Here is a 27,767-nt window from a genome sequence, read left to right as displayed (position 1 = left end):
CCCTCTGCTGCCTATAGATGAAGTCAGAAAAACCTTGGTAAAAAACAGAACTACATGATGGTACCATGAATACAAGAGAAGCTAGAATGATCTGTCTGGCCAAGTATTTTCTGAATACACCCATTAACAAAGGAACCAGTCGAATATAACCATGAAGATTTAGTTTGCTTTCTTCCTTTAAGAAAGAAAATTTGTTTTCTTCATTATGAACAGAAGTCAACACCAGAGTTATCTGCTCGTGATACACACTCTGGAACTCCTAACATACTTTTTTTTTTTTACGTATACATTTATTTTTGCCAAACATATTCTCTAAGCTTGCTTCAAAGCATCGTATTTCCCCATTACTGCCTGCAGCAAGCATAGTAGTTTTGTCTTGCTTCTGCACTTAATTGTCTTTTGAGTGGCTGACATGAAATATTGCCCAACAGATAGGAAATTCTGGCAGCCACAGATCATAAAGACAACGGCCATTCATCACCTATAGTCTAGAAATAAAAATGCCATCTTCCAACCAACTCAACCCAACCATTTTGGAAATCTAAAAATGTATTAAAAAGTAAAAATATCCATGTCGTATTTCTCTCATGATAAACTCGGTTTTTAAGCACATTAGCAGGTATTATATTTCAATATACACACTACAGGACAGTTTTATGAAGTTAAAGATGGAAAATGGATCAGAACACAGCGTCAGTCACAGTAAATGCTTACAGCATCATAGACTACAACTCAAACTGCCAAATGCCTGGTCCTTTTTCCACAGATGTAGTAGGTAATCATACCCACACTATGTCAACATGAACTAATTATTTTGAAAGCTTCTTTATTTCCTTGAGGGAATTTTCCTATATTTGTGATTGAAATGCACAACACATTCATTTTGGTCACCTTTCCAGACTGTAAAACATGGACTCGGTCATGCCAACAACCAAAGGAGGATCTCAAGAACCTCCCAGTCATCATCCATGTGTGTCTGTGTTCCAAAGACAAATAGCAGTAAACAAACATCAGCTTTTTATGTTTGTAATTTAGGTGCTGAATTTCCTCTTTTATTTGTCAGTGATACATAATACTACCTTCACTCTCATGGATATGTACACAAAACAGATCTAAACTCTGCTTTCTCACCTGTAAAGTGGGAGGGGTCATAGGGAATGTCAAGATAGTTTCATCCCATATATTTTTTTTCATGTGATGACACAGAAACAGCAAGAAGCTACACACCTCACTATTACGTGGTCCTTAAGAGGAACACTTAACAGTTTTGCTTTTCAATATTAGCAAGTAGCACTAGATGAACCATCCAAGTAATTCAGACTGCAATGTGATGGGCAATAAACCATTCTACTACCGAAACAGTCCAGATAAAACAAGCCTCTGAAAGGTCTTCAAGCATAATATTCACCCAAGTAAAAAACAGTGTCCAGCAGTGACGGAAAATGTTTTTAAGGAATCACAACTCCTTATAACAACAATAATTAGGAATCATGTCAGTCCACAGCTTACACTTCTGAATGCTTGAAGTAGTTCTGAATTATACATCTGAAGTTCATTCAAGTTCTCACTTAAAAGCTTTACTCAAGAACAGATGCAATACTAAAATCAGTCAGCAGTAAGTTGGACTGCAGTAATATAAGCTGGTCAAAACCTTCAAAAACGGCAGTCTCAATTGGTAGAAGGTGCAGCAGAACACCTCAGCAACACAAACTACCAAAAACACCTATCTTGCCTCCCCTCTGCTTTTTACACAGCTTTCTCAATTTCAATCCAACTCAAATCAATTATCTGCAGCTTAAAAGCCTATAATGACCAAGTCTTGGATGAAAAATAGTTTTCTCAAGCTTGAGCATGAACACTGTGAGGTTAACCATGCTTTTCTTGCACATCCAGCAGGACCAAAGCTCACCTGAGAGGGAGACGACGTTCTCCTGAGTTTTCACAGGCAGCATGGGCCATCAGAAACTACCTCCTAGACCGTTTGCAAAGAAGATGTCTTCATCCTAGATCTCTAATCTTGTTTTGGCAAGAATTCAAATATAAAAAGAAGACATCACTTGGCACATGCTTCCAACCAAGAAAAGAGGGAAGGAAACAAAAAAAAAAAAATGACAAGCCAAATCAAAATCAGGTTGATTAGGGTATTATAGAAAATAAATTATAACAGACTGTAAGAACTGACAGAACAGATTTAGAAACACAGGACTACATTCAGTGCCCTGGTAGCAGTCAAGGGGCTGGAAGCTCTGTTCAATGAAGCATCAGAGGCAGCTGAGCCAGTGCCACCCAAAAGCACCAGCATGGTGATAATGGGAATCAGCAAAGATGTATGAAGAGGAAATCATGCTTGATCAACCTGACAGCCTTCCACGATGAAATGACTGCTTCACTGGATGATGGGAAAGCAGTGGACACCATCTCCCATACCATCCTCATAAACAAACTGATGGGGTACAGGCCAGATGAGTGTAAAGTGAAATGGACTGAAAACTGTCCAAAATGCCAGGCTCAAAGGGTAATGATCAATGACACATAGTCCAGCTGGAAGAGAGTCACCAGTCATGCACCCCAGGAGTCAATGCTGAGTTGTTCAGTATCTTTATTAATGACCTGGATGATGGGACTTAATGCACCCTCAGCAAGTCTGCAGATGATACAAAACCATGAAGAGTGGCTGACAGACCAGATGGGCGTGCTGCTATTCAGAGGGACCTCAACAGGCTGAGGGAAGTTCAGAGGGAAATGCCAAGTCCTGCCCCTTGGGAGGAACAATCAGTACAGGCTGTGGACTGCTTGGCTGGAAAGCAGCTTGGCAGAGGAGGACCTGGTGGACACCAAGTTGACATGAGCAAGCAATGCACCCTTGCAGCAAAAGAAGGCCAACGTCATCTTGGGCTGCATTAGGAAGAGTATTGCCAGCAGGTCGAGGGAGGTGATCCTCCTACTCTGCTCAGCACTGGTGAGACCCATCTGGAGTGCTGGGTCCTGTTATGGGCTCCCCAGTACAAGACAGACACAAACATACTGGAGTGAGCCCAACAAAGGGCCACGAAGATGACTAAGGGACTGGAGTATCTTCATACAAGGAGAGGCTGAAAGCACTGGGAGAAGGCTCAAGGAGATCTTATTGATGAGGGCGTGGAGAAGACTGAGTGGCACCCAGTGAAAGCACAAGAGAGAATGGGCACAAACTGAAACAGAACAAATTCCACTTAAACATACATATACACACATACATATACATACACACACACTGCGGGAACGATCAAACAATGGAACAGTTTGTCCTGAGGGGCTGCATAGTCAGCGATGCTCAAAACCCAGCTGGACATGGTCCTGAGCAACCTGCTGTAGCTGACCCTGCTCTGAGCACAAGAGTTGGACTAGATGATCTCCAAAGGTGCCTTCCAGCCTCAGTGATTCTGTGACTGATTCGATCCAAAGATATACCTTAGGTGGCAGCTTTCTGTCATCCAGCCATGACAGCTTTCTAACATAATTAGAGAACTGCCCAGACAGTGCTTTTGAAGGTTTTGACCCATTTTCAGGGGCAGGGGATCGATTAAATCAACAGTGCTAAGTAAAAAAATATTGACTGGACATCTTTGGGGGAAGGTGGTTCTAGCAGGCTTTAAGGGAGTGGTCTGTTCAGCTCTTGCTTTCAAGTAAGATGACAACCTGCCTAATGAAACAATAAAACAGACCAAACATGTCAAAGCCAGTCAGTCCAGTCAACAACTACAGACTACATTGTTCCCCATGGCAAAGACAAAAAGTATCCTATCTAACAGCACTGCGTCTTTGACAAAATAGCTCATGCTGTTAGCCAACACAGCAACGCTGCCTGCACAAGGCATTCAGTCACTGCTGGCACAGGTGGACTCTCCACTTCTCCAAAACTTACACAACCGGCTCTTCTGCCAACCACATCCCAGTGCCAAAGCAGAAGCCAAGCCTCCTGATAAGTATGGCCATGTAACACCCATCTTCACTGATTTTAAACAAAGGGAGTCTTCAGCTAGTCAGACTCTTCCTGAAGTTGGCTATCATAGGTAACTAAGGTCCTCTGGGAGCCCTACAAAAAAAAAAAATACATAAATAAAGCAAGGAAAAGAGTGGAAAATATACTGAAATTCTAGCATGCCTGTGTCTTCAGTAGAAATAACCAAGTGTCAGACACTCATCCAGCAAAAAGCACAATTTTACGTTCTTGGTACTTTGTTTAGGATATTACAATACCATCAGAATCCAGTGACCTTTCTGTAGTAGCCAGAAAAAGACACAAACCAGATATAAAATAAATCCCATGAAAAACACATTCAATAGCTTATAAAATAAAATTTTAAAATGTAAAAAAATCATTTGTGGGGTAACTGAAATCTTTGCATATAAATCTCAAAGCTACTCAGGAAGCCTTGCTGAAACTTGCTGCAGACCTGGAGGGACAGAGTCCAACATCAAGCAGCAAGAGGAGCTTGAGTTGCATGCCATGCTCCATAAAGGTCTCTTCAGGCAGGTTTTAGGTCAGTTCAGATTCAAAGTCATTTATTGGAATGTGAACCCTGGAAAGTTGTGTGGCCTCCAAAAGCATCTTGCCAGCAGAACTGCAGTTACACTAGAAACTGAGATTTTGCTTTTCCAATTTATCATAACAGACAGTTGCTAGATGCCCGAAACAAACTTTATTAGTACTGTTATTCCCACTTGTACATCTATCACAAAAAAAACCCCAAAGTTTAGTCTCCTATAAAACCAAGCTAACATTTTTGTTATTATGTATGAATACATACACACAGAGTTACAAAGGTATTTAGTTTTATAGCAGACAGCAAGCTTACACTAGAGACAAAAGACAACAGAAGACACAATCTTATCCTTTTAACTATCAACTTTTCTTCATGACTATCTCAAAATCAGGTGTTGGACTGAAGGAAAAAGCTCCTTCCAATTGCTTTCCCCAGAAACTTTCCTACAATTTGTGAGATATAAGAGTTCCAGATTTTTAATAGTAATACCATAGTATACATTTGGCCACTGAAGACAGATCTTAACACTGAAAAAGTAGTGCAGTTGTTTAAATGCTGAACAATGAAAACACCTCCGTAAGTGTTACACATAAGTAGTAGTTATAAGAATGGGTTTTTTCCACTTCAACACCACATAATTCCCTGTTACCCTGACCTGAGTCACTAATGACAACCCATATGCTCAAATAAAGAAAACTGGTGGACTCCCCATTGCCCTTAAAATTCTAGCCCCTGCTTCCAAAACTGGCAGAGTTTTGTCCCCCGAAGCTCTCCTGGTAAGACACATGCACAAGGTGAGCACCAGGGTTTGGCAACCAAAGACAAATCCCTCCTGGCCAAGAGCCTCCACTGCTCTGCTGCCAGGCTCCTCCTCCTGCACTCTGCATCTGCTCTGGTGATTCACCCTCCTGTTTACACAACGACCCACAATGACCATAATAACCAATTCCCCAAAGATCAAAGTATTATTTTGGGATACAGAGGTGAGTTTGGTCTTCCTCACACCGAGTAGGGAAGCACCTCGTTTCCCACTACTGGCGAAACCACTCTGACCACTGGTCTTGTGCAAAAAGCTACTTCCTTTCACTTTCATGCCCCAAAACCAATAAGCATGAGAAGCAGCCTAGGGACTGAACCTTGAACAGAACACATAGTATTTCCTACTTTCTTTCTCATGGTGCACAATACAGCTACATCACCAATGGAAAGTGGGAAACCTGCAAAGTTGTACTTCTAAGACATCTCAACCCAAGGATGCTGTGATCCCATCCTCTCTTCTGTGTGCATTCACATAGTTCCTTTCCCCTGCTCTGCGCTTAAATTAGTACTTATTTATACTACTGATGAATCAGATAAAGAAAACAGCCCAAGAAAAAACTATTTAGTGCCAACTTTCTGCAAGTTTATCTCCCTAAGATGGCTCACTGCAGGGTCAGAGACACAGGACTGCATCGAACCCAACTTAGATCAACATCCACATCATTGTTACAGTCCAGATCAGCAACACGCTTCTCAGTGAAGCTCCAAACCATCCTCATTTATTGTGCTTCAGTTCCCAGTGTGGAGCAGTCTCAGAGCAAGCAACCTGGATTTCTTTTCACTGAAACTAAATCAAAGACATGCAGCTCAGGAACACTCTTAATGCATGCTAATCTTTAATGGGCATTAAGTCCATGGGATAAGACTAGAACTAGGATGATACAAAAATGTCCCAAAACATGCAGGTCCCTAACACCAGCAGCTTCCCCCTACAGATCCACTCATCTTGCCCCTCACTTCACTACTTGCTGCTTTGCACATAGCCAAAATCTGCCATGAAACCACATCCTAACATAATGCATAAACAATATGAGGCCACTGGATTCCTGTCAACTCTGATGGTAGGGATGCAGTTCCAAGCTATTAAGAAACCGAACAAGGAAAGAGTATATTTAACCAATGGAGACCACGCAGTCTACACATATTTTACAGTACAGTTCACCACAGCCTTCAATAAGTCAATAGTTTTAAGTCACACTATACAGAACAGCAGTCACTTAACCAAGCTGAGCCATGCAGAGCCATCACATTAATGCTGCACATGGAGCACTTGCAGAACAGTTGCATCACGAGGATTACTGAAAGTGTTAAGCATCACAAGTAAGATGTTCGACCTTCACAGTAGCTCAAAAGGAGGTCAGACGCCTCCTGTATGGCCTCAGAAATAGCAGTGACACACAGCAGAGCCATTTCTACCTGTGCCTACTCCCAAGTGAGCCATACCAGTCATGCCAGCTCCAGTCCTGATACACAGCTCCGTACCAAAGCAGTCACATTGCTTCCTGCTCCTGAAGCTTTGATCCCCTACATGCCAGCCAAGCAAACTGCTGCTGCCACAAGGAAAGGATGTGGCAGAGGAGGTACTCTGCAGTTTTAAGATAATGCTGACCTCATATATTCAAATATTAACTCAAGGTCTTGTTTTAAGCAATGTGCCCTGAGCCATCAGGATTCTTTCATTAGTTCATAATAAAATAACATAATGTCAATGGAATTGAAAGATTTTCATGCCATTCTATGTACATTTTCTTTTAAGCACATACAATTAACTCCCAATTTGCTGTAAGCTGATTATTCTAGTAGCGGATTATCTCAAAGACAGAACCTAAATCTGTAGAATTTATTAGCTCAGGTGCTGGGCAAACAAACATTGCTTTCAGGCACTAAAGACACCTTCAATAGGAACAAATACACACTGTTGAACCCAAGCTGATTCTACATAAAACCAGCTCAGCTGTGTCCACCCAAAGTCTGGGAGCACTATGAACACCCCGCTGCCACTCAGCAGGGACTCAGTTTGGATCCCAACAGGATTTGCTCCATTTGAAGCAACAGCCTTCATACTCACTCCAACACACCCCACATCTCAGAAGGCTCATTAAGTTTGATGCAGCATTACATGAGCTATGGCAATCAGCCACTATGTTACAGAGTCAGGCCAAATTCCCAACAAGCCCCCTTTCCACTTCCCCAGCGTAAGAGCTGATGAGACAGAGCACCATCACCGCCTGAGCTCACATTCATGCAGCGCTGTGCTGGGGCAGCTCAGACCTCCAGCCCCAGCCCCCCTTCCTCTATCAGATTAAAAAAACAAACAAACAAAACACACCAACTTTTTAGAAGGGAATTTAAAAATCAAAGTCTTTCCAATTAAAGACCATAGCACTGGGTTATATAAGAAAATACATCATTCTTCTGGAATACAGTATATCTTTTCTATTACAAGTTGCCACCAAAAAGGTGCTGGATATATGTGACGGTTTACAAGATCAGTTAAAAATTTAATGAGTATACTCCAGTGCTTACAGTGAGGGTATTTTAAGCTGTTATGAAGATAGCTTTTAGGGGAAAAAAAAAAAGTCAGAATAAACACATGGGGTGGGGGGAAAAACACATAAAAAAACCCCAGCAACAAAACAACTTTCAAACATATTGTTTAAGTCTCACAATATCCAATATCTCATTTGGGCCTTTGCTTGCCCAAACTTCAGCACCAGCTTCCCGTTTTGATTAAACATCATGAGCTTCAAGGGAAAAAAATTACCATTGGAAAAGTGGAAGGAACAAGCTGGAATAAAAGGTAGCTCTGTTATTCTCCTGAAGTCTGGGGTCCCACCACATTTTATACTTTGTAACGATAATGGAGACTTTATTGCATCCTTTCAGTATATAAAGGGGGCTTATAAGATAGATGGAGAGAGACTTTTTACCGAGGTCTGTAGTGACAGGACAAGGGGCAATGGTCTTAAACTGAAAGAGGGTAGATTTACATTGGACATAAGGAAGAAATTCTTTATGATGAGGGTGGTGAGACGCTGGAACAGGTTGCCCAGAGAAGCTGTGGATGCCCCATCATTGGAAGTGTTCAAGGCCAAGTTGGATGGGGCTTTGAGCAATCTGATCTAGGGAAAGACGTCCCTGAAAATGGCAGGGGGGTTGGACTAGATGATCACTGAAGGTCCCTTCCAACCCAAACCATTCTGTGATTCAGACACAAAAATCTTTTAATGAGATTTTACTTAGGTGTTAGATATACCATACAAATAAAAGAACATATCAGTAACTGGCTTTAGCATGTTCTCTTTCAGAGACATCCTGTGACTTCCACAGACTTCTCGTGATCCACAAGATCTGTCAGACCCCTCATTAAAGTTTCTCGGACTTTTGATTTTACATCTACAGTTGACACACAACTCTGCAGAAGTTGGCCAACCTGAAATTAATTTCAGCCACTGAACACTTCTCCCAAAAATACCTTCTCGCTGCTATGCCATTGACGTCCCAGTCATGAACTCTCAGCCAGCTCCAGTTGCTGTCAAAGTCAGTGATAAGGCGATCTGAGTAAGGTTTCGCTTTTTTCTTCGGTTTTTCTCTTTCCATCCTGCAGTGTCTGCTATCTTTCCTTACTCCTTTTGTAACTTGCTCTATGCTGCATCACCCCATTCTAGCACAAACATTTTCTGCTTAGAGCAACAATTCCTCTACATCAATAGCTTGCCTAAAAAAAGGAAAATAAAAACAAAAATAGCAGTCCACCCTTGAGACAGTCTAAAGCCAGGAGCCTTGGTTCTGTCAGCACAGAACTGGTCCATCTGGAAGCTGCCCTGAATCCGCCTGGCATTTTTAGATTGGGCAAGTCAATGGTGCATTCTCCAAGGAATGACTCACCACACATTTTTAATAAAAGACTATGTCTAATTTTACAGCCCAGTAAGAATGGCTGAAGTAATTAGGAAAATGAACAATTGAAAACTGTAAAAATGTATGGTTTTCCTCCCAAACTATTTCAAGTAATGAGAAACTCATTGCATTCTAACAGTAACCATCTCAAACACCAGCCTCTCTAGCTGGCTCCAGTACTATTAGCAAGATACTTTGTGAAGGAAATTAAACAGTATAGCAGAAATCCTGCCCAGCAGCCTGCCCTGAAGCATTAAAGATGCAAAGTATGCATGCCTCATTTTCCTACTTCAGGCTCCCATAATTTTCTAGAGTGCATTCTAGTGCTTACCACTGTGTATGATAGAACACAGTTAAAAATTAAGTTTGTCAATTTTCACCTTCCTAAATCAAATCACTTCCACACATATCCTCATAATTCTACAACTGTATCCTGTAGATAAGTCATCATTACCAGCCAGCTGGGAAAAAAGCGTTTTAGTGATATATACCTGGAGTGAGGAATGTTAAACTGACTCTGATCACGTCTTCTCCAATATTATCAGAAATACTTTTCTTAAAATCAGTCACAAATTTAATAAATGTTAAAATTGTGGGTTTGATTTACCCCCTCGATTCTATAAGCAGAAATTGCCAGACGACTCCTTTCACAGCAAGAGAAGACATGAAATAGTAAGTATTGGACTAAAAGCTCTACCACCTAGAGGTATCTGATACTACCTTGTAAGGACAGAAGAGGTCAAAATGTTTTTACCTGGGAAGTTACATTAAACAGAAAGTGATGTTTTGTGGTACTTGTTATTTCCTTCCTGAGTAGAGCTCACTGCAAGAAACCAGCCTGGAAATGAGAGGTGACACCAGCAGGAAAGGTAGCAAATATCTTCACAAGCAAAAGTGAAAAACCATTATTAATTTAATATGCAGAGAAAACCAGGGATCTTAGAGGGCACAGGGGAATGTACTTTAAAAAAAGCACCCCACATTTTCTTAAGTCATGACTCTGACACTGTTCCATATATAGATTTATGCCTCTTCCTCTGTTCCTTCCCTTCAGTTAATTTTATAACATCTATTTGGCAAAACATTCAAGGTGAGTCACAAAACACCAAATTACAAAAGATACTAAAACAAAGCCATGCCAAAAAGCTCTGAAGAACAAAAAGATTATACCTCATTTAGATTTAGTTCAAATCCAAAGCACCAAATAAGCAGTAAAAGTAGCACAGGGTCAACACCATATTTATAGGTTTTTCCCTTAAAAAAGCCGCCAGATAATTAGCTCATGAAAATATGTTTGAAGCTGAAGACTCCAACACTTACCTTTGTAAAAAGAATTCTAACTAAGTCATTCCCCTCCCCAACCCCCAAGAAAAAAAAACAAAAAAAAATAAAAATCTGTATTTGAATTTTATAAAAGTTCCCTTCCTTCAATATCAGGACCCCATGTTACTACAAAAGCTTCAGCTCCTCCTGCAGATTTTTTTCAGGACTCTTCTAGCCAAAAAGGATAGCATGATCATAGCTCCCGGTTATGAATTCATGAGTTACAAAAACAAGAAAGTCTCTGAAAGCTTTTTGGGCTTAAACCAAAAGAAAACTCCTTTCACGGTCTAAAAAAAATGCAAAAATGCTTTGATAGATGGCCTACGATTTGGCACATATCTAATTTAGAATGACAATTAGTATTTCTGCAAACATGGCAAGAATCTAGCTTTGAAATAAATTTATGGAAACTTAAAAGCATCATTCGGAGCATGCACAAAGTGTTCCCTTCATCTTTAAAAACAGACATGATGCAATAGTCTGAATGGTCCCAGATTGGGATCTTGCAAAAACCACAAAATATGCTTAGCATTAAAACAGGGACAAGTGTTCCTATCTGACTCCAGGCTGTCAGGACAGTCCATACTAATTATGGCATTAATAAAGTTAATTTACTTCTTAGTGTGGACATTTTAGTCAATACAAAAAACTGAACCATTGATTAAAAAGCACAGAGAGAAATCCTTATGCAATGGATTTTTACAAAAGCCAGTCAAAATGGCAAATGCTCAAGGGCACCCTACAATTTCAATCAGATACTTTTAAAGGAAATAAAATTGCTTCATTAGCTCAATTATGTTCTAAAAGTTAGGAGATCGGGTCCTTTAAACATCCATTTGTAACTTGAATTTAGAAGGATTTAAGCATATCTTATTAAGACCATGATTTAAATCCGCATGGCTTGCAATACTTCCAATCACAGAAAAACAAGGTTTGAAAGGACCTCCTAACTGGTCAGAGCAAGGCTAACCTCAAAAGTCAAATCAGGTCACTCAAGCCATTGTCCAGCTAAGTTTTGAAAGTCTTCAAAGCATGGAGATAAAACAGCCACCCTGGGCACCTTTTCTGGTACTCAATTCTCATAGTAATTTTTCCCCATTATATTCAATAGGAATTAACATTGTCCTAACTTGCAGCCATTCATTTACATTTTCCCACTGTGCCTCCAAGGAGAGTATGGCTTTCTCTTCTCCAGGCTAGACCAACTTCTTGCACACTACATGCACTATCCTCTTAACCACACTCAACTCTCCAGTTTGTTGGCATCCCCCTTGCATCTGAGGGGAGGGAGGACCAAAACTCAACAGGGTATTTTAAAGACAGCCCTGTGAGTGCCAGGTAGCGGGGAACAACCACTCCCCATGACCTGCTAGCTACTGTTCCGCTCGTGCCGCCTGGTAGACAGCAAGGTTGTTCTTTCCTAGATGCTGGATTACGCATTTGTCTTTTTGAAACCACAGGAGGTTCCTGCTGGACCATTCTCCCAGTACTACTGTGGTACATCAGCCATCCCCCCTTCATTCACTGTGGGGTTTTTTAGGTACCTGAACATAATCTTGAGCAAAGATTCTTTCTTTCTTGAAGAAACCAGGCTCGCATGAGCATCCCTATCAGCCTATTCTCCTGCTTCACTCCCAATAATTCTTCCGCCACACACCCACTGGGTTGAAACATGCCAGAAGAGGAGCATCTCAAAAATAAGAGTTGGTGGGTTTTTTTGTTTTGGGGGTTTTTTGGTGTTTGGTTGGGTTTTTTTTCCCCCCAGAGTCAGCACTGAAGCACCCAAATCACAGTCCTCCCTGAGGAAAAGACCTCACTAAGAACTGCCCCAACACTCCTGCTCTTTTAACCTGATGGTTGGCTAATCACCAAATATGCAGCTTGGAAGCAGCTACAGCATGTGCTGTGTCTTGCACAGCTAATTGATAGTAACACAGAACGATCGGTATTTGAAGAATTTGAGGAGGGAGCAGAGGCATTACAGGAGGTTATGAAAAGCTGTCTGGGGCAACGTATACCAGTCCTTGCGGTCAGGAGACAAAGCACCTGAACACAAGTTCACAAAAAGCTAACCCTCACTTCCACCATTCTCAACACATTAACTTGAGGTAGCAGTTTGGATTTCAGAAACTCAAAGGAAATAATTTTGACTGTCCTCACATATTTCACAACTACCAGGCACAACCCTGGTGACACAACACACAAAAATAAAGAGTAAAATCAAGAGGAAAAAAAATCAGCAATATAACCTCAGCTTTTCAGGTCAGGGTTTACCAGTTCAATCACTGCTCAGAACTACAAAAGCATGATACAGCAGCATACAGCAAGATCCAGCAACTCTGTCTACATAGGAAATCAGCATGGCCTTCTTGCTGCATGGAGACAGCAGGCTCTCTCTTATTCTACTGACAGCACATCTCATATTTCATAAACAGCTTTATTTCATCTGCTATTCATCAAGCCTGAGGCTTCATGTTACTAGTTATCTACCAGGGCAGGTTTTCTTCTACTACCTACACATTAGAGGCCATTTATATTATAATCCATATATATATATTTTATGATTCTCTCTCAGTAAGGATGAAGCATTAAGATTGAAAGAGCAAACCCTCTTCCCACAAATAAGCATCTAGTAAGATGATGAACAGGTGAAAATTAAGAGGCAATTTTATGCACTTTCAATTGTGTTTTTACTTGAGAAAAACCACACTGTTAATTCACATACAACCCTATAGCACATACAGCTACAAGAAATGCCTTCAAGCTCTCCTCAAGCTGCAAAGGGTTTCATCCAAGACAGTTTCCAATTTCTCTGCTTCCCTGCACCACAGCCTTACACAGATACTGGTATGCAGTAAAAGCAGATCCTGTTATACTTAGGCTTCTCATAATGTGAAAACGTTAATGTAATGTTTTTTACTATGATCTTCCACTTCACAGACAAACTCTCCTTCCCTGTGCTGAAGGACAAGGTATACTTGCAGTAGCACACATAGTTTGAGTCAGGCAAACAAAGCACCGTATTTGATTTTCAAGAGCCAAAAAGCACAATTTATAATAATTTATGCTTAATAAAAGGACGATATTCTGCTGTTTGCACTTCTCTGAAAGATCTGCTGTCTCCTTATCTATCATACCCATGATAGTATGGGATTAACATACTTGCTCTTGTCCTCATGTCTACAAAGGACTTACTCCCCTCAGCTCTACCACTGCCCCCATTTCAGAACAGCTTCTCATTTTACCTGGCGTCAGAAGAGTACTAACTCAGATAAACACAAAAAGAAGTGTTGTTTGGGACACTAAGGTTTCAGACAAACAGCCCATGGCTTCCTCTTCAGATAGTCATCTGAAACTCCACCGACACTCCCAGGCAGCTTGCAAATTTAGCTAAATTTGTCAAGTCTTGTACTAAAAACCACTTAGGAAACCAATCAGATTGGCTCTGCTTTTCAGGAACGGATTCTTTAGTCATTTACAGAGCATAGAGTTTGGTACAACGATTCCAACAATCTTAGGATGAAGGAGTGACCCTGCACACTCTCTCCCTACTTATTCCCATACCACTGCCTCTTCTCTTGTGCTGGTCTCACAGTTGTGCTGCTCCAGGGTGTGTCGCTTTAGTTTGCTGCCAAATCAGCCAGCTGGTTCTCCTCCAGTTGGATTCAACTCTGGCCAGTGTCTTGAACTAGATCATCCCATGGACACATGATCACTAAATCTGCCAAAAGGGAAGATTAAAGAACACACTGATATGGGCATCATCCAGGGGATTGACCATATCAAAAAATGATGGTTCTAGCACTTCTCTTGGCAATTTGTTCTAGTAGTTAATAACTTCCCCAATAGAAACATTCAGATGTTAAAATGAATGCAAACAGCAGTATAATTTACCTCAAGTTTTAGGCAGGCTTATTCTAGTTAATCTTGCATTTACTGATTTATGACAGTACTAAATAAGCCAAACTCCATAAAAGTGATGGGAACATTAAAGTCCAGTCCCACTGTGGAAAAAACTGGATATAGAAGGACAGAGGCTTTTTTTTTTTTTTTTTTAACATACTGTGCTCAGTCTTCTTAAAACATACACATTACCGAGGACAACCAAAACCAAAATCCACAGAAATACAAAAAGCACCTCAATAACAAGTTCCAGCTGTTTAGGAACTATTTTCTCTTTAAAGGTATTATTAAACCAACAAAAAAAAGAATGCAAGTGAGAGGCACAGTTTAAAAAGGACACTTGGCTGGCTTAAAATGGATGGGGAAGGATGACAAGGAGTTTTAAAAAGCATTTTAAAGATCAGGAACAAGCAAGCTGTGAAATAATCAGTTTGCTGGATCATGAACGCTTAGGGAGAGCAATTAATATAGACACTCAGAAGAAACTTAAGAAATTTCAGCTTGGATCTAGTGCAAAGTAACTGCAGGCTAAAATGGAAAAGGGGAAACACACTCTGTTCCCTGGCTCCTGAAATACAGTCCCATCCACTCTCCTGCACAGGAGCTAATGACTGTGCAGTCAGACTAAGGCCATCCAGCTTGCTGACATGATGGCAAACCTGGCACAAGAGTTTCTTCCACACCAGCCAGCTTGTCAGCTCACACCATGGACTCACAACCGCTACAGCCTTGGCAAGCCAAGAAGAGGCATTGCAAAGCTCTGGCCCTTTTTGGCAGCAGCCTAAAGTTATCTCTGCTGAAGCACAATGTGAAACCGCACCCACAGGATGACTTCAGGAGAAGAGAGATTACATGCAAAGTAGCCTTAAAACAAATCCTCTCATAACTCAAGATACAAGCTCAGAGTTAAGTGATGTGATTCTCCTTCACTAGAGAGTGCAAACTTCATGAAACTAGCAGTTTCATTTCTTCAAGCAGCAAACATGGAGACTTTTCTCCCCCCAGTCCCAAAGATGCATTGAGTGGAAACAACTTGAACCATTCTGAGAAGTTTGCTTACTGTTATGCTTTTTTATTTTTCCCCAAAAATGAAGAAACAATGCAGCTTGGGGGAAGAAGAAAAAAAAAAAAAAAAAAAAACCAAAAAAAACACACTAAGCGGAATTAAGGTAAACTGGTATGTCTCCAATAAATCCACAACGGAACTGAAGAATTAAAACTGGAAGACAGTAATTTCCAACAGGCACAACTTTGACAACTGCTGTAACTGTGCTGCGGCTGACACCACGTTAAGTAGCATCCTCATGCTCCTCCTGCTTCCATTCACTCTTTTTGCAACCATGAGCTCAGTCTCAGTTTCTGGAGAGCCAGCCTGGCTGAAAGCTAATCTAGGAAGACAGGGAAGTTTCAGAAGATTCAGCTTGTACAAGCAAGGGAAGAGGACAATACTCACCAGCCAGACGTTAAGTGAAGGAAAGGTGAGACTTTATTTCAGCGCAAGCCTAAAAAGATCAAGCTACATATACAGTCAAAAACATTCAACTAAGACTGACCACTTAGTAATTTTATCCAAGAGGTAAAAACTGATGACTTAAGAGTCTTCTTTAAATGATAAGTCAGGCAAGTTTCCAGGAACTTGGGCAGAACTGCCTTCTTTAAAAATAAAATAAAAATCATTAATAATTCCAGTCCACAAAAATCTAGTCACAGCAGCTGAGACTTGGCTGCTGCTGGAGGAAAAAAAAAAAAAAAAAAAAAAAAAAAGATTACCTAGTACTGCTTAATTCCAAAACCATTTACATATTCCTCTACTATCAAAAAGTATCATGTTCATGGCAATTTAGGTACTGTTAAGAAAACAGCTGAGCTTAAGCCATTTAAATAATTTAGAATAATACTTTATGTGGTTGAAGCAATAAAGGTGATAAAATTCATTTTGAGTTTATCTAACAGTCAGGTCAAATTTAAACTCAAAGTTTACTATCAGAAAGCTCTTTAGCACTAAGGCACACAAGCAGACAGATCCCCGATTCCTTCTCCAGAGTTCAGTGGAGAGCTCCAGCTGCAACCCTTCCCTGTAACATCACAAGTCAGCACTCTCCAAATGGCTGAAATTAAAGGAAAATGGTTCATTTTTTTCAGTAACTCAAAATATTAGATTCTAATTTATTCCACTGAAAGCAATCCTGCCTAATACCTTGAGCATGTTATAGGCAATATATATTCCTTTAAGAAAAGTTAACTTAATATTCTAAATGACCTCATATTATATTCTCTCCAGTGTACATCACCCCAAAAGTGGAAAGATTTAACTCATTTGGCAGACAGACACATACTGTGACTTCTCTTTTAGTCTGATTTAGGACTCTGGCAGTGACAGGTCTTAAATTTTTCAGGAAATGCAGATACACTATTCAAAAATATCTACAATGCTTCATTTTCTTCATTCAAGATTTCTGAAAAGGCAACATTTCATATTGATTTTACATAAAGGCAGGCAATTCTGCATATGGCTACAGCAATAAAGACATAATCCCACCCAAAAATACTTATTGGCATTAGTCAGAGAAAGTAAATAGCTGTGCTGGCGTCACATTATTCAAATGAATTGAAGTTTACGCTAAGAAACACAGAATAATTTAGGGTGAGAGGAACCTACAGAGGCCATCTAGGCAAAGATCCTGCTCAAAGCAAGGCTAGCATCAAAGTTAAATCTTTGGTACACTTTTATTTAACATAGCAAGGGATCACTCTAGAAAACAGGCAACTGAACAGGCAGTTTCAGTATACTTCAGTCCTGCTAACAACCACTGCGACAGGACAGCCAAGGGTGATGCACAAGCAGGGTTAGGCTCGTACCATCACAGCGACAAAGTTACGTAAAACGATTTCTCATCACTGCACGTCCAAGAAGATAAAGGACACAAAGGCACGGGCATCCCCCTTCACAGGGAGTGGGGCACATTTTAGATCAGTAGCAAATTCACAATTCAGAGTAGAAGATAAAAGCAATGTTCATGCAAAGGAAGAGTGTCGGGGAAAAAAAAGTTGACTACATTAGAAAATACAGGAAGGCAGTTAAAAAACAAACAAACAAACAAACAAAAAAACCAAACACACCACTTTACAAGGAACAGAAGAAAAGGGCTAAACCCCTGTAGTGGACCAGAGACATGTTTTAAGCGCCCAGGACATAATCACAGGTTGGACTAGCTGCTAGAAATTGCTACGCCCCAGACCCACTAGCAACAAATTTCACCTGGTTGACTTACCCACTTCTGTCAAGATGACCCAAGTAACTTTAAGCACTTTCATTGCTGCTCTTTTCTAACAAATCATTTTTATGAAAACGGGTTAGGGAAATACCGGACCAGCAGTCATATGGGACAGCATCTCCAAGGAAGCAAAATGGATGGGAAGAGCAGAGCTATGACAGCCAGAACGGGGCAGACCAGGCAGCCGCCTTGCTTAGCCCCAGACAGTGCAGTGTGCCCAACCATGTGTTTCCTCTGTTTATGCAACAAAAGCCCACTAAGGGACAAAAAAGCCCTAACACAGGTGGACAACAGAGTGAAGAAGGCCAGTGAAGGTGAAGAGACTTCAAAGGGAAGACCCTACCTAGCTGAAACAAAAACTCTAAGAACTGTTAGGAAAACAAAAGAAACCAAGACAGGAAATATAATTACACCCCTGCATGGAGTTAAGTCTTGAATAACACATGCGCAGTCCTGAACAACTCTCCACAACAAGATGAAAGTGCTATCAAAATTAAAATAACCATCCAGTAAAGGGGACCAGCACCCAGAACGGCTGGCACACGAGGAAAGGAGATGTAGAGAGACTTCTCAGTCTGAAGCCACCAAACAATCATCCACCATTTCTCAAAAAATACAAAGGAGTCAGGCAGAACAAGCAGCAGCTTTAGCGAAAATACCTCACACTGAAAGGACGTATTTTCCCCACACATGCCCATTCATGCTAAACAGGGACTCTCACTGCCACAGGTAGTTGTGGAGGGCAAGAGCCACGTTCCTCTTTGTCCTCCTTTGTACAAGTCCCTGATGGTCCATCCCCATCTATAAAAAAGGTCTGGTGAAACTACAAACACCTTTGAGCAAGTCTGTAAATTACTAACTGCCAGACCATGGGTTTTTATTAAAAAAAAAAAAAAAAAAAAAAAAAAAAAAGAACTTTCCATGATGGACCTGCTTTCCATATCCTTTTCCCCCCTACCTGCCCCACAGACAGGACTCTCAGCACAGCAGCTCTCTTACATTCTTGGAAAAACAAAAGGGCAAGAGCCAAGCAGACAGAATCTCTAGCACCTTTTGATGGTATTTCTCCTCTACCTTGACCCAAACCCAGTATCCATGAACTCTTCTCAGTTATTGTAAGTTGGTTTCCCAGTAGCTTAGGCACCTCTCTTCCAGAGGTCAACCTTCCACCATCTTCCCTTATAGTTTTGTCTACAATAAAGAAAATGATAATAAGAAAGCACTTTGCTCAACATTGCTACTACAAATACAGTTGGCCTGCGAACATTAGGCTTGTCAAGTACCCTAGTACAGAAGGGTTGCAATAATTTGTACTTAAGTCACTTTATTCTTCAGTAGTTTATTGTGAATAAAGTTCAACTGTACATCACATATTTCTTGGTAAAAATACTAGGGGAAGGACTCTCCATCTATCCTATCCCATTGTTTGGGGGTGTTTGGAGTGGATTTTTGGCAGGGAGGGGGTGAGGGTGGGGGTGTTGGGTTGGTTTTTTGTTTGGGTTGGGTTTTTTTGTTTGGTTGGTTGTTTTTTTATCAGAGAACAAACCTTGAAGTAATGTTTTAATTGGTTCTTGTACTATTACTAGTGAATACTGAAACAATCTGTCACTGTCCCTGTGACAGTATGTTAAAAGTACAAAAACCTTCTGGATTTTTTTTTCTGTTGCCAACACGAAGGTGAAGAAAGCAAAAGGCTTCACACAAGTTTAATGTTCGATGAACTTACTAAATAGCTTCTGTAGACCAAATATATTTACATATATTTATATTCATTCCGCTAGCAACAAAGAAGTGTGTCTGGCTTCTTAAAGTATTCCAAAGTTACAAAACTTTCTAAACAAGAAACGCAGCAAATTCAAATGTACTACCTCACGGGAACCACAAATCAAAGTTTGCACAAACTCTTGGAAATAAAAAAAAAGGGGGGGTGGTGAAAAATGCATATAGCTAAGAAGATACTGACAGAGGGCCAGTAGATTTCAGTGTGCCACTGTGGCAATTTCTCAGCTGTTGCCAGAATATTTCACTCTAATTTTTGTATGGCTTCACAACTAAGTTGGGACACTGCAAATGTAGCTCAACCTTCCTGTTAACATACAAGTTGTATAGTCAAACCATTTCTTAACTATCATTAGGAAAATTATCTTTTATTGAGCCACAGAAGTAAACCAGACAGATGTTACAATGCATCAAGACATGGAACTCTACCTCCCTTTAAGTAGATATCAAGCCAAGACAGGAAAAAGATAATTCAATCAAATAAAGTTTTTTTTCCCCAGAACATCTGAATACATTTTTTCCTTTAATTAATCTATTTCTCTATCTATTTGTAGAGCCATATATTGAATCCACATGATTAATCTAGTACAGAAGGCAAAAAATTAAAATGACAGACCTTAAGCGTGTAACTGGGCATTACTAGTAACTAGTGTTTGTCACCTCTGATAACTCCTCCCCATCTTTCAAGCGCCTGAATGACACATGCTCTTGCAACATTAGTTTCCAGCTACTACAAGAACATAAAAGAACCTGTTCTAAGGCATTTTGTATTTCTGCCCTTCTCCTTTTGGTTCCTCCAGTCATACTGCCTCGTTCTTCTCCATACATCTCAGAAACCCTTGAGTTTGTCAGATACCTCAACGGTCCCCTCTACACCACCTCTTACACATAAAAACCTCTTCCATAAACTGACAGAAAAGACAAACAATCTCTTATCAAGAGCCAGCTCTACCATGACATCAGTAATAAAACAATCAACTAATCACTTCTCAAGGTAAACGTGAGGCCATCACTAAATAAAGTGAGTACAGTGCAATTACAGGTAGTTTTTTTTCCACTATTATTTTTTGAGATGTTTTACTGTACATTCCTCCCTACTTTTGGTCACAAGAGAGTAACACTTGAAAATCTGAATAAAGGATGACACCTTCATAGAAAATCTATTTAAAAGGCTCTGGGATCATTCTGCAATCATTTATAGAGGTTTGCCAGCATTCTGGCAGAAACAGTTCTATAACCGCACAAGCACACAAATCGTTATGGTTATACCAACCCATGCAATAACAATACTTGACACAGAGTGTATGCACCCGCTCAATTCAGTCACCTCTGCAGCAGTAATAACATGCTCACTACTGTAATCAGAAGAGGCAGAGAAAGAAGCCACACTTAAGAAAAGGAGAGGTGAGGAAAAAAAAAAAATACATAAAACAATGTCATATAGTAATCATTAGTCCTAAACTGGACCTGGTCTTTTATTAGCAGTCTTATACAGTATTCCTAACTGTATACTAAAAATTTTAATAACCCAGACCTACCATATGTAAATCCTCAGGTATTTCACATTTCAGCATTATGCAGTCTGAGTTCAGAATGTTTAATTAGCACGCTAAACCTTTACGCTTTCGGAAATAGCATCACAGGTCACTGCAATGACCTGGACAGACAATTCTCACTTGCAAGTAAGGCAACACAGCCCAGAAAGAAACAGCAATTCTTACCTATTCTGAACAATCAGAAGAAGCATCAAAAAGTGAATTCTTTAGAGTTTGGTTTGTATCAGAACCTAAACCAACAACTTCACTTTATATTCTCAGACTTCATTTTAAGTGTGCTTTGACCACATAAGACGATTTTCACCAAGATGAAAACATCGAAAGCACGTCTTTATAATCAGGAGGAACACAAGCCAGGAGGAGCACGTATCACTTCACCAAGTGCACGTTTCATCAGCACACCATGCACTTCTTCCCTTCTTTTTATGCACAAGGGGGAAGAAGCAAAGCTATCCAAAACTCAGGTATCCTTCCACTTTAAAAGCTTAAATCGTGCTCAAATGCAGCATGTTTGCACACTGCAGCGTAAGCACACAGACGCCTCTTCACACAACACGCCACGCGCGCTCTGCGCACACCCTCCAGAAGTACATTAAGCAGCTGATGTTATACAGGATGGCAGAGCAAGGGATGCAATACGAGTGGAGATAACGCAGACAAAATGGTCAGTGGACCTTCATGGACCCCAGTGGGGGAACTCTGCATAAGGAAAGAGGGCTCCGAAGAGGTGTTCGAGTCACTCTTTCATACTTCCCTGTGCAGACGCTCTTACATTAAAAATTAGAGCCGGTACAACCGAGTGTTTCAATTAATCGTAAGCCTGAACTAGCACATTATGAAAATAGGAATACTTTGTTGTACGCTTGCTTTTTTTTAAGCCAACACCTTGCTGGAGAAACGGCTGAAGGCGCAGCTCAAACTGAAGCTGGCTAAAAAAAAAAAAAACAGGCGAAACCGCTCGACTTAATCAGAAAAACTTCCACCCTTCACCAAGCCACTCCAACCAAGCTCCTTCCAACCAGCACCGGGCCAGCGTTCGCTACACGGCTGTAAACCTCGCTCTCCCCATCGAAAAAACCACGTAACCCCCGGCGCTAACCCCCGCCTTCTCCCGCCCCGGGCCAGGCCGGGCAGGAGGGAGCGGCCCCGGCCTCTCCCAGCCCCGCCGCCGCTCCTCGTCCCGCCGAGGAGGAGGAGAAGGAGGAGGAGGAGGCGGCAGCGTTTACCCACGCACCTGCGGGCACCTGCCGCCGCCAGCTCCCGCCCGCCGGGCCCGGGCCTCCCCCCCTCGCCTTCCGCGGAGGCAGCGGGCACCGGCAACGCTCCTTCCCCAGGGGACTTCGGGGGCTGCCCCGAAGCGGCGGCGCTTCCCGGGCACCCCGGCTCCGCGCCCTCCCCCCTCAGACAAAGGGGGGCGGCGGCCCCGGGGGGGGGCGGGCGGGAAGAGGGGACCAGCCTCGCCGCCTGCCCGCCGCGGCAGCCCTTCCCCGCCGCGCTTACCCATGCTGCGCCCGCCCGCCCGCCCGGGCTCGGCGGAGCGGCTCCGGGTCCCGCCGACGCGCTCAAGCCGGGCACGGCGGCTCCATCCGTGCCGTTACGGGCGTGAGAGGGGCTGCTCCGAGCCGCCGGCGGCCCGGGGCAGGGGGAAAGGCGGCCGCAGACCCGACCCGACCCGTCCCGTCCCGCCGCTCACCGCCTCGCCTCAGGCGAGCTCCGGCACCGGCGGCACCGCCCCCGCCCCGCCCCAGCCCCGCCCCGCCCGCGGCGGGGGTCGCCAAATCCCGCGAGAGCCGAGGGCCGCCTCTCCCCCCCCCCCCCACGCCGTGCCGCCGTTGCCAGGCGGGATGACGTCACCGCCGCTTCCCCGCCTCCGTTCCCGCCCAGCGGCGGCTCTCCTCAGGCGGCGGCGGGAGCGGGCTGCCCCGCTGCCGCCCCGCTTCTCCCTGCCCCGGTTCGGTTTTTCTGCCCGGGTTTGCCGCCCGCCCCGCCGTCACTTCTCCTGAGGAGGCACCCCCCGCCTCAGAGGGGCGATGGCCCCTTCCCTTCCTTCCCCTTGCCCTCGGCCCGCGCACCCGCAGCTCCCCCGCGGGCAGGAGCCGCCTCACGGCTCTGCAGCCCCTCAGCAAAACCCCGGCCCTGCGAGGGAGGCCCTGGAGCTGCCTCAGGCATCCAGGCGCTTCCCCACCTCCTCTCCCGGCTCCAGCCCTTTGCCCAAAAGCGCCCGCCCTGGGATGGTTCCGGGAAGCCCCTTTTGGGCAGAAAAGTGAGATTCGGGGCCGGTTCTGGCTGCAGGGGCCCGGCCGTTCCTCCTGGCTCAAGGAAGGTGGCCGGGGGTGCACGCAGGGAGGCCTGGGGAGGAAAAGCGGGCATGTTGCCGCGGCCTTCGAGGCTGCTGACCTCGTGTGTGTTCGTGGGCTGGTGCATTGCTTTTGGAGAGTTTATAGGGCACGGGTATTTTTTGCTGCTTTTTTTTTGTTTGTTTTTTACTTAAGATGTACTTGAGAAAGGAGGAAAATCTTCAAAGCTATATCAGGCTGCCACTGTTTAGGTTTTTGTGGGAAACTCGGGAATGAGTGAAAACGACTACTTAGAACTAAACCAATTTAAAGATAAAACAGTGACCCTGAGGCCAAAAGGACAAGTAAACACGGTCTGGTTTTGATGAAAATCAGGGAATATAACACAGCAGGGCTCTCTGAAATGAAAATATTCTGTCCTCCCTGCTGCAGACATCCTTTTATGAGTGGTTCAAAATGAGCCATTTCAGCCAAGCTCGGGACAAAATTAGCCTAAAAAGAATGTCAAGTATTTCCAGGAGTCAGCTTTTGCTTAGCATCTTTCTCATGGCATATAAACAGAAAATGAGTCAGATAAGGGGGACTGAAGACAAAATGTCAAGTCTGAGCGTGTAAACAAGCATATACCATATTGTAGTATGATATTTTATCTCCTTCACTGTACTTTGAGGCAGACTGTGCTTCCATTTCTTCCGACACCAGAACTGGAAACATACAAGTGATAGTCAGAATTTCCTTGAAGCAGGTATAGCGTTTCGTGCTGATATGCAGTCCCGTGATACACCCCTTAAAAAGAGAACTGATTTTTTTATAAAAATACAATCTCCCCACACCCCCAGATTTACAATAGTTATGAGGAGATTAACCCCAATCTCCAATAGGAGATTTGGGACAGAAAGGAAACATCATCCTTAGATGTCACTCCCAACAAAAATTCAGAAAATAACTTCCATGAGGATGAATTATCCTCATCTGTCTTCTCTGTAGTTTTTTTCCACTTCCTCTGAAGAGCTACATGCTAAAAAAAGGATAAAGGATGAGAGGAATTATAAATTTGATCTAATGTAGCAATTTTTACCTTTTTAAACCCTGCCACAAGGCTAAGTATGGATGAACGAGAAGTAAGAAATAAAATATTCATAGTGTATGCCTTTACAGAGAGTTGAAGGAGCTCCATGTAGCCTTCTTTCAGGAAGCTGGTCTGAACTAGGGCAAAAACTCATTCCAGTTTATTTAAGCTTCATTACTACCTTTGGATTGTCCCTGAATGAATACCCGTGCGGACATAAAGCTACCTTTGCCCTCCTCTTCAGTCTAGAACATGCTGGAGAGCAAAGCACTGGTTCTCGGTTCTTATGCTGTGGACTAGCAAGATGCTGGCTTTCTGAAATTGTCTCTGTTTTATTTTTAGTCTTGATAACTGTGGCCAGGGCTGGTTCAAAGCTTCTTAGCAGTCTGAGTACAAAAACTGAATTTTATTCAGAGCCCATCTGCTCTGATGATAGTGCACCAGCATCCGGCCAGTCCTGGGCTTTAGCTTCCATCTCCTTTTCAGTACCAGTGAGGCAGAAATGGGATGGCTCCTGAGGGAGCCCCTGTGGCTGCTGAGTCCAAAAGTCTTTTTCTCTCCGGACGACTGGCTGCGATGCTGCTGAATCCATCATCTGCAGCCCTGTACAATTTTCTGGTTTGCCCGTGTCTAAAGCTCGTCCTTCTTTGGGGCTTTGGTCCGTGAGTTATGTGGCGCTGAACAGTTGTGTCTGCCTCATGCTTCATTGAGTTTGACAAGAGTTTGCTGCAGTGAGTTTTGCAAAAATGCAAGAGTCCGCTCATGTGTAACTCAGAGCAGCATAGGGACCTGTATTTAGCAGTCTTATATGAGTTGGCAAGTATAATACATATAAGGAGAATACATCTGTGCTAGGCTATTAACTATTGCGGCTCAACCGTTAGGCCATGTGACTACTTTATTTCTTTTCTATATGCTCTATGTCTGATGTCATGTGCTAAATGCTTATTTAGCAATAATTACCTTCTAAATCACCCACAATGTGTTCCTTCCTCACTTTCCACTTCAATAAAAGCTGAAAACATTTAATTAGCCATGTTCACTTGGATATTATGCAATGATTGGTATTTATGCAATCCTTTGAAAATGTAGTCTTGCTGCTATATCGATAGATATACAAGAAATACTGGATCTTGCTTTTTATTCAGTCATTTCTTTCAGTTCAAGCAGAATGTAGAGCATCGATATTCTGACTCTACGGAATTATAAAAGTGCATGTTTGTCTCAGAGTATTTTCAAATCCAATTAGGTTCCCCAAAATAACTGTGATTATTTTCTCCGGAGGTGGAATTTGTTCAACAAAACTTTTAAAAATGAAAGGCTAGTATTTTAAATGCTTTATGATTGAGCCTAATGGAATATCTGAATTTATTGCTTGCTTTTGAGAGAGGAAGAGTTGTGACATGTTCACAGATCAAGAAAATACTCACTGTTAATGTCAGTAACTGCTATAATTTTATTTTACAAGAGAGATCATTCTATAGAGCCTGGTATGTAGGTTTATAACATAAAATAAGAGTGGTACAGATTGTCACCACAGGAGATGCTTTTTTCTCTCCCACAAAAAAAAATAGGAATGATGATAGCCTCTTTTCCTGGTAGTGCTACTGTGAACATTTCACTTCCTTAAACTTTTTTGCCACTGTGATAATCTTAAAATTGCTCCATTACTTCCAAATAAAGAAACCTAAACCTGGAACTTTCAACACTTCTCCCTAGAGCGCAAAATAATAAAGGAACTGACTTTTTTATCAAACAGAAATCACGTGTCAGCTGTTACCAAGTTATGATTTCGTGCACATTTAAGTGGCACATGTACTGCAATAATTCTACATTCCCCTTTAACCAAATAGTTTGCTCCCAAACATTCCAGCCGAGTCAATTTTTCATGCTTTTAATACTCTATTACATTTTTCATGACAGCAACCTCTTGCACCCATAAAAATTGACTGGAAGCATACAGCCTCTAGCACTAAGGAGTTAAACAGTCCTGATTGATTGTAAAATTTCACCTTTTGTTATCAGTAGCAGTTCCTACTAGGTAAAATAACATTATTAAAAAAAAAAAGACAGGTTTGTGTTTCAGAAGTTAAAAAATTATTTAGATGAGAAAACTCCCTCTGCTGGTTTGAAGAAGCAGCAGATATATTTCATTTAAAAAAATACAAAGTGTGGGAAAATACTCATTCAGCACGCACAGTATTTTTCCCTTCACTGCATACTCAGTGGAGGGTGAATCTGCTTATTCCACAGAATGAGGCAGGACTCTTTGGGGAAAAAAAAAAAAAAAGAGAGAGAGAGAAAATATAAAAACACAGAGCAGTTGTTTTGTAAATAAAAACTGTATCAAAATGTAGATTTTCAAGGAGGGGGCAAATTAAACTTGCACACTAACATTTAATCCTATTATTTCTTTTAACTGACAGGGCATTGCATTATTTTAAGATGCAAAAGCACCTTTGTCTTTCTTTTCTTCCTACCCCCGTACAGACACTCTGTTATTCGACATCTTAACAGCTATGCAGGGCTCTTAGAAAGGCTGGACCCTTTGCAACTACAACACGGCTCCCTCCATCCAGGTAAAGAGCAACTAGTCATAGTCTTTCTTGCAGATTATTGCTGAGGAGGATGAAATACTGTGTCACTACAGACAGCTGGTGATACTAAGGAATTTGAGGTGCCAGTTTTCAGGCTACCGAAAGAATCATGCACTAGTGTCACATTTTTCAAACCGTGGAGTGTGGATCAATGGTGATCTATGAGAACTCAGGAGCTGGTCTGCAAAATAATTGAAAATGGCTTTGTAAACCACCTACACTTGCATCCTCACACATCGAACAAGCAAGCAAACGAAATTAGGGAAATAATATGGACACTGGAAGTTTATCCTAATTTTATTTGTCTTTAACTGGAAATTGTTGTGGCAACACGACAAAAATGGATTGTTGTTTATTGGTTAATTTCTTGGTTGAAAAGGTTGAGGAACATCAGCCAGTGGAAACAAATTCCCCTGTCCTTTGTTTCAAGTTTAACCTCGCTTGATCTATTTCCTCCATTATTATCAACCTCTTTAGTCAATCCCATTCCCTTCTCCATAATCAGTTCTAGCCTTGACTAGCAAGTACTGTTTTTTAGCTTGTCTTATTCCTTTGCCTCATGTCAAAAACCCCTATGCCTTTACTCCATTTTGCTGGTCTGAGCACAAGACAGGGAGCCAGGACAAGTTTCAGTGCTGTGGCCTCATTTTGTTGTATAAAAATACATCCTTCAAATAGGACCCAATGTTGATTAAAGCATTATTGTAGATGACAGCTTGTCCA

The 27,767-nt window shown here is 42.0% G+C and overlaps 1 protein-coding gene and 1 long non-coding RNA gene across 4 annotated transcripts in view; both read right to left on the bottom strand.

Moving 5' to 3' along the window:
* LOC115351101 (CD2 associated protein) overlaps nucleotides 1-22,808 on the bottom strand; it is an 84,573-nt gene extending 61,765 nt beyond the window's left edge. For all 3 annotated transcript variants that reach the window (XR_003926698.2, XM_030037469.2, XM_030037470.2), the window contains exon 1: nucleotides 22,582-22,808. Coding sequence is in view for 2 of the 3 variants with exons in the window: in XM_030037469.2 (XP_029893329.1) it covers nucleotides 22,582-22,585 (4 nt within the window). In the remaining variant the exon portion in view is untranslated. The remainder of the gene's footprint in view (nucleotides 1-22,581) is intronic.
* A 1,117-nt stretch (nucleotides 22,809-23,925) lies between these two features.
* LOC115351102 overlaps nucleotides 23,926-27,767 on the bottom strand; it is a 14,502-nt gene continuing 10,660 nt past the window's right edge. Inside the window, exon 3 of the long non-coding RNA XR_003926699.1 lies at nucleotides 23,926-24,082. This is a non-coding gene — a long non-coding RNA (uncharacterized LOC115351102). The remainder of the gene's footprint in view (nucleotides 24,083-27,767) is intronic.

This window comes from Aquila chrysaetos, chromosome 15 (genome assembly GCF_900496995.4).
Source record: "Aquila chrysaetos chrysaetos chromosome 15, bAquChr1.4, whole genome shotgun sequence".
NCBI classification, from domain to species: domain Eukaryota; kingdom Metazoa; phylum Chordata; class Aves; order Accipitriformes; family Accipitridae; genus Aquila; species Aquila chrysaetos.
The sequence above is the reverse complement of the archived record's forward strand: the minus strand, read 5'-3'. Positions and strand labels throughout refer to the sequence as shown.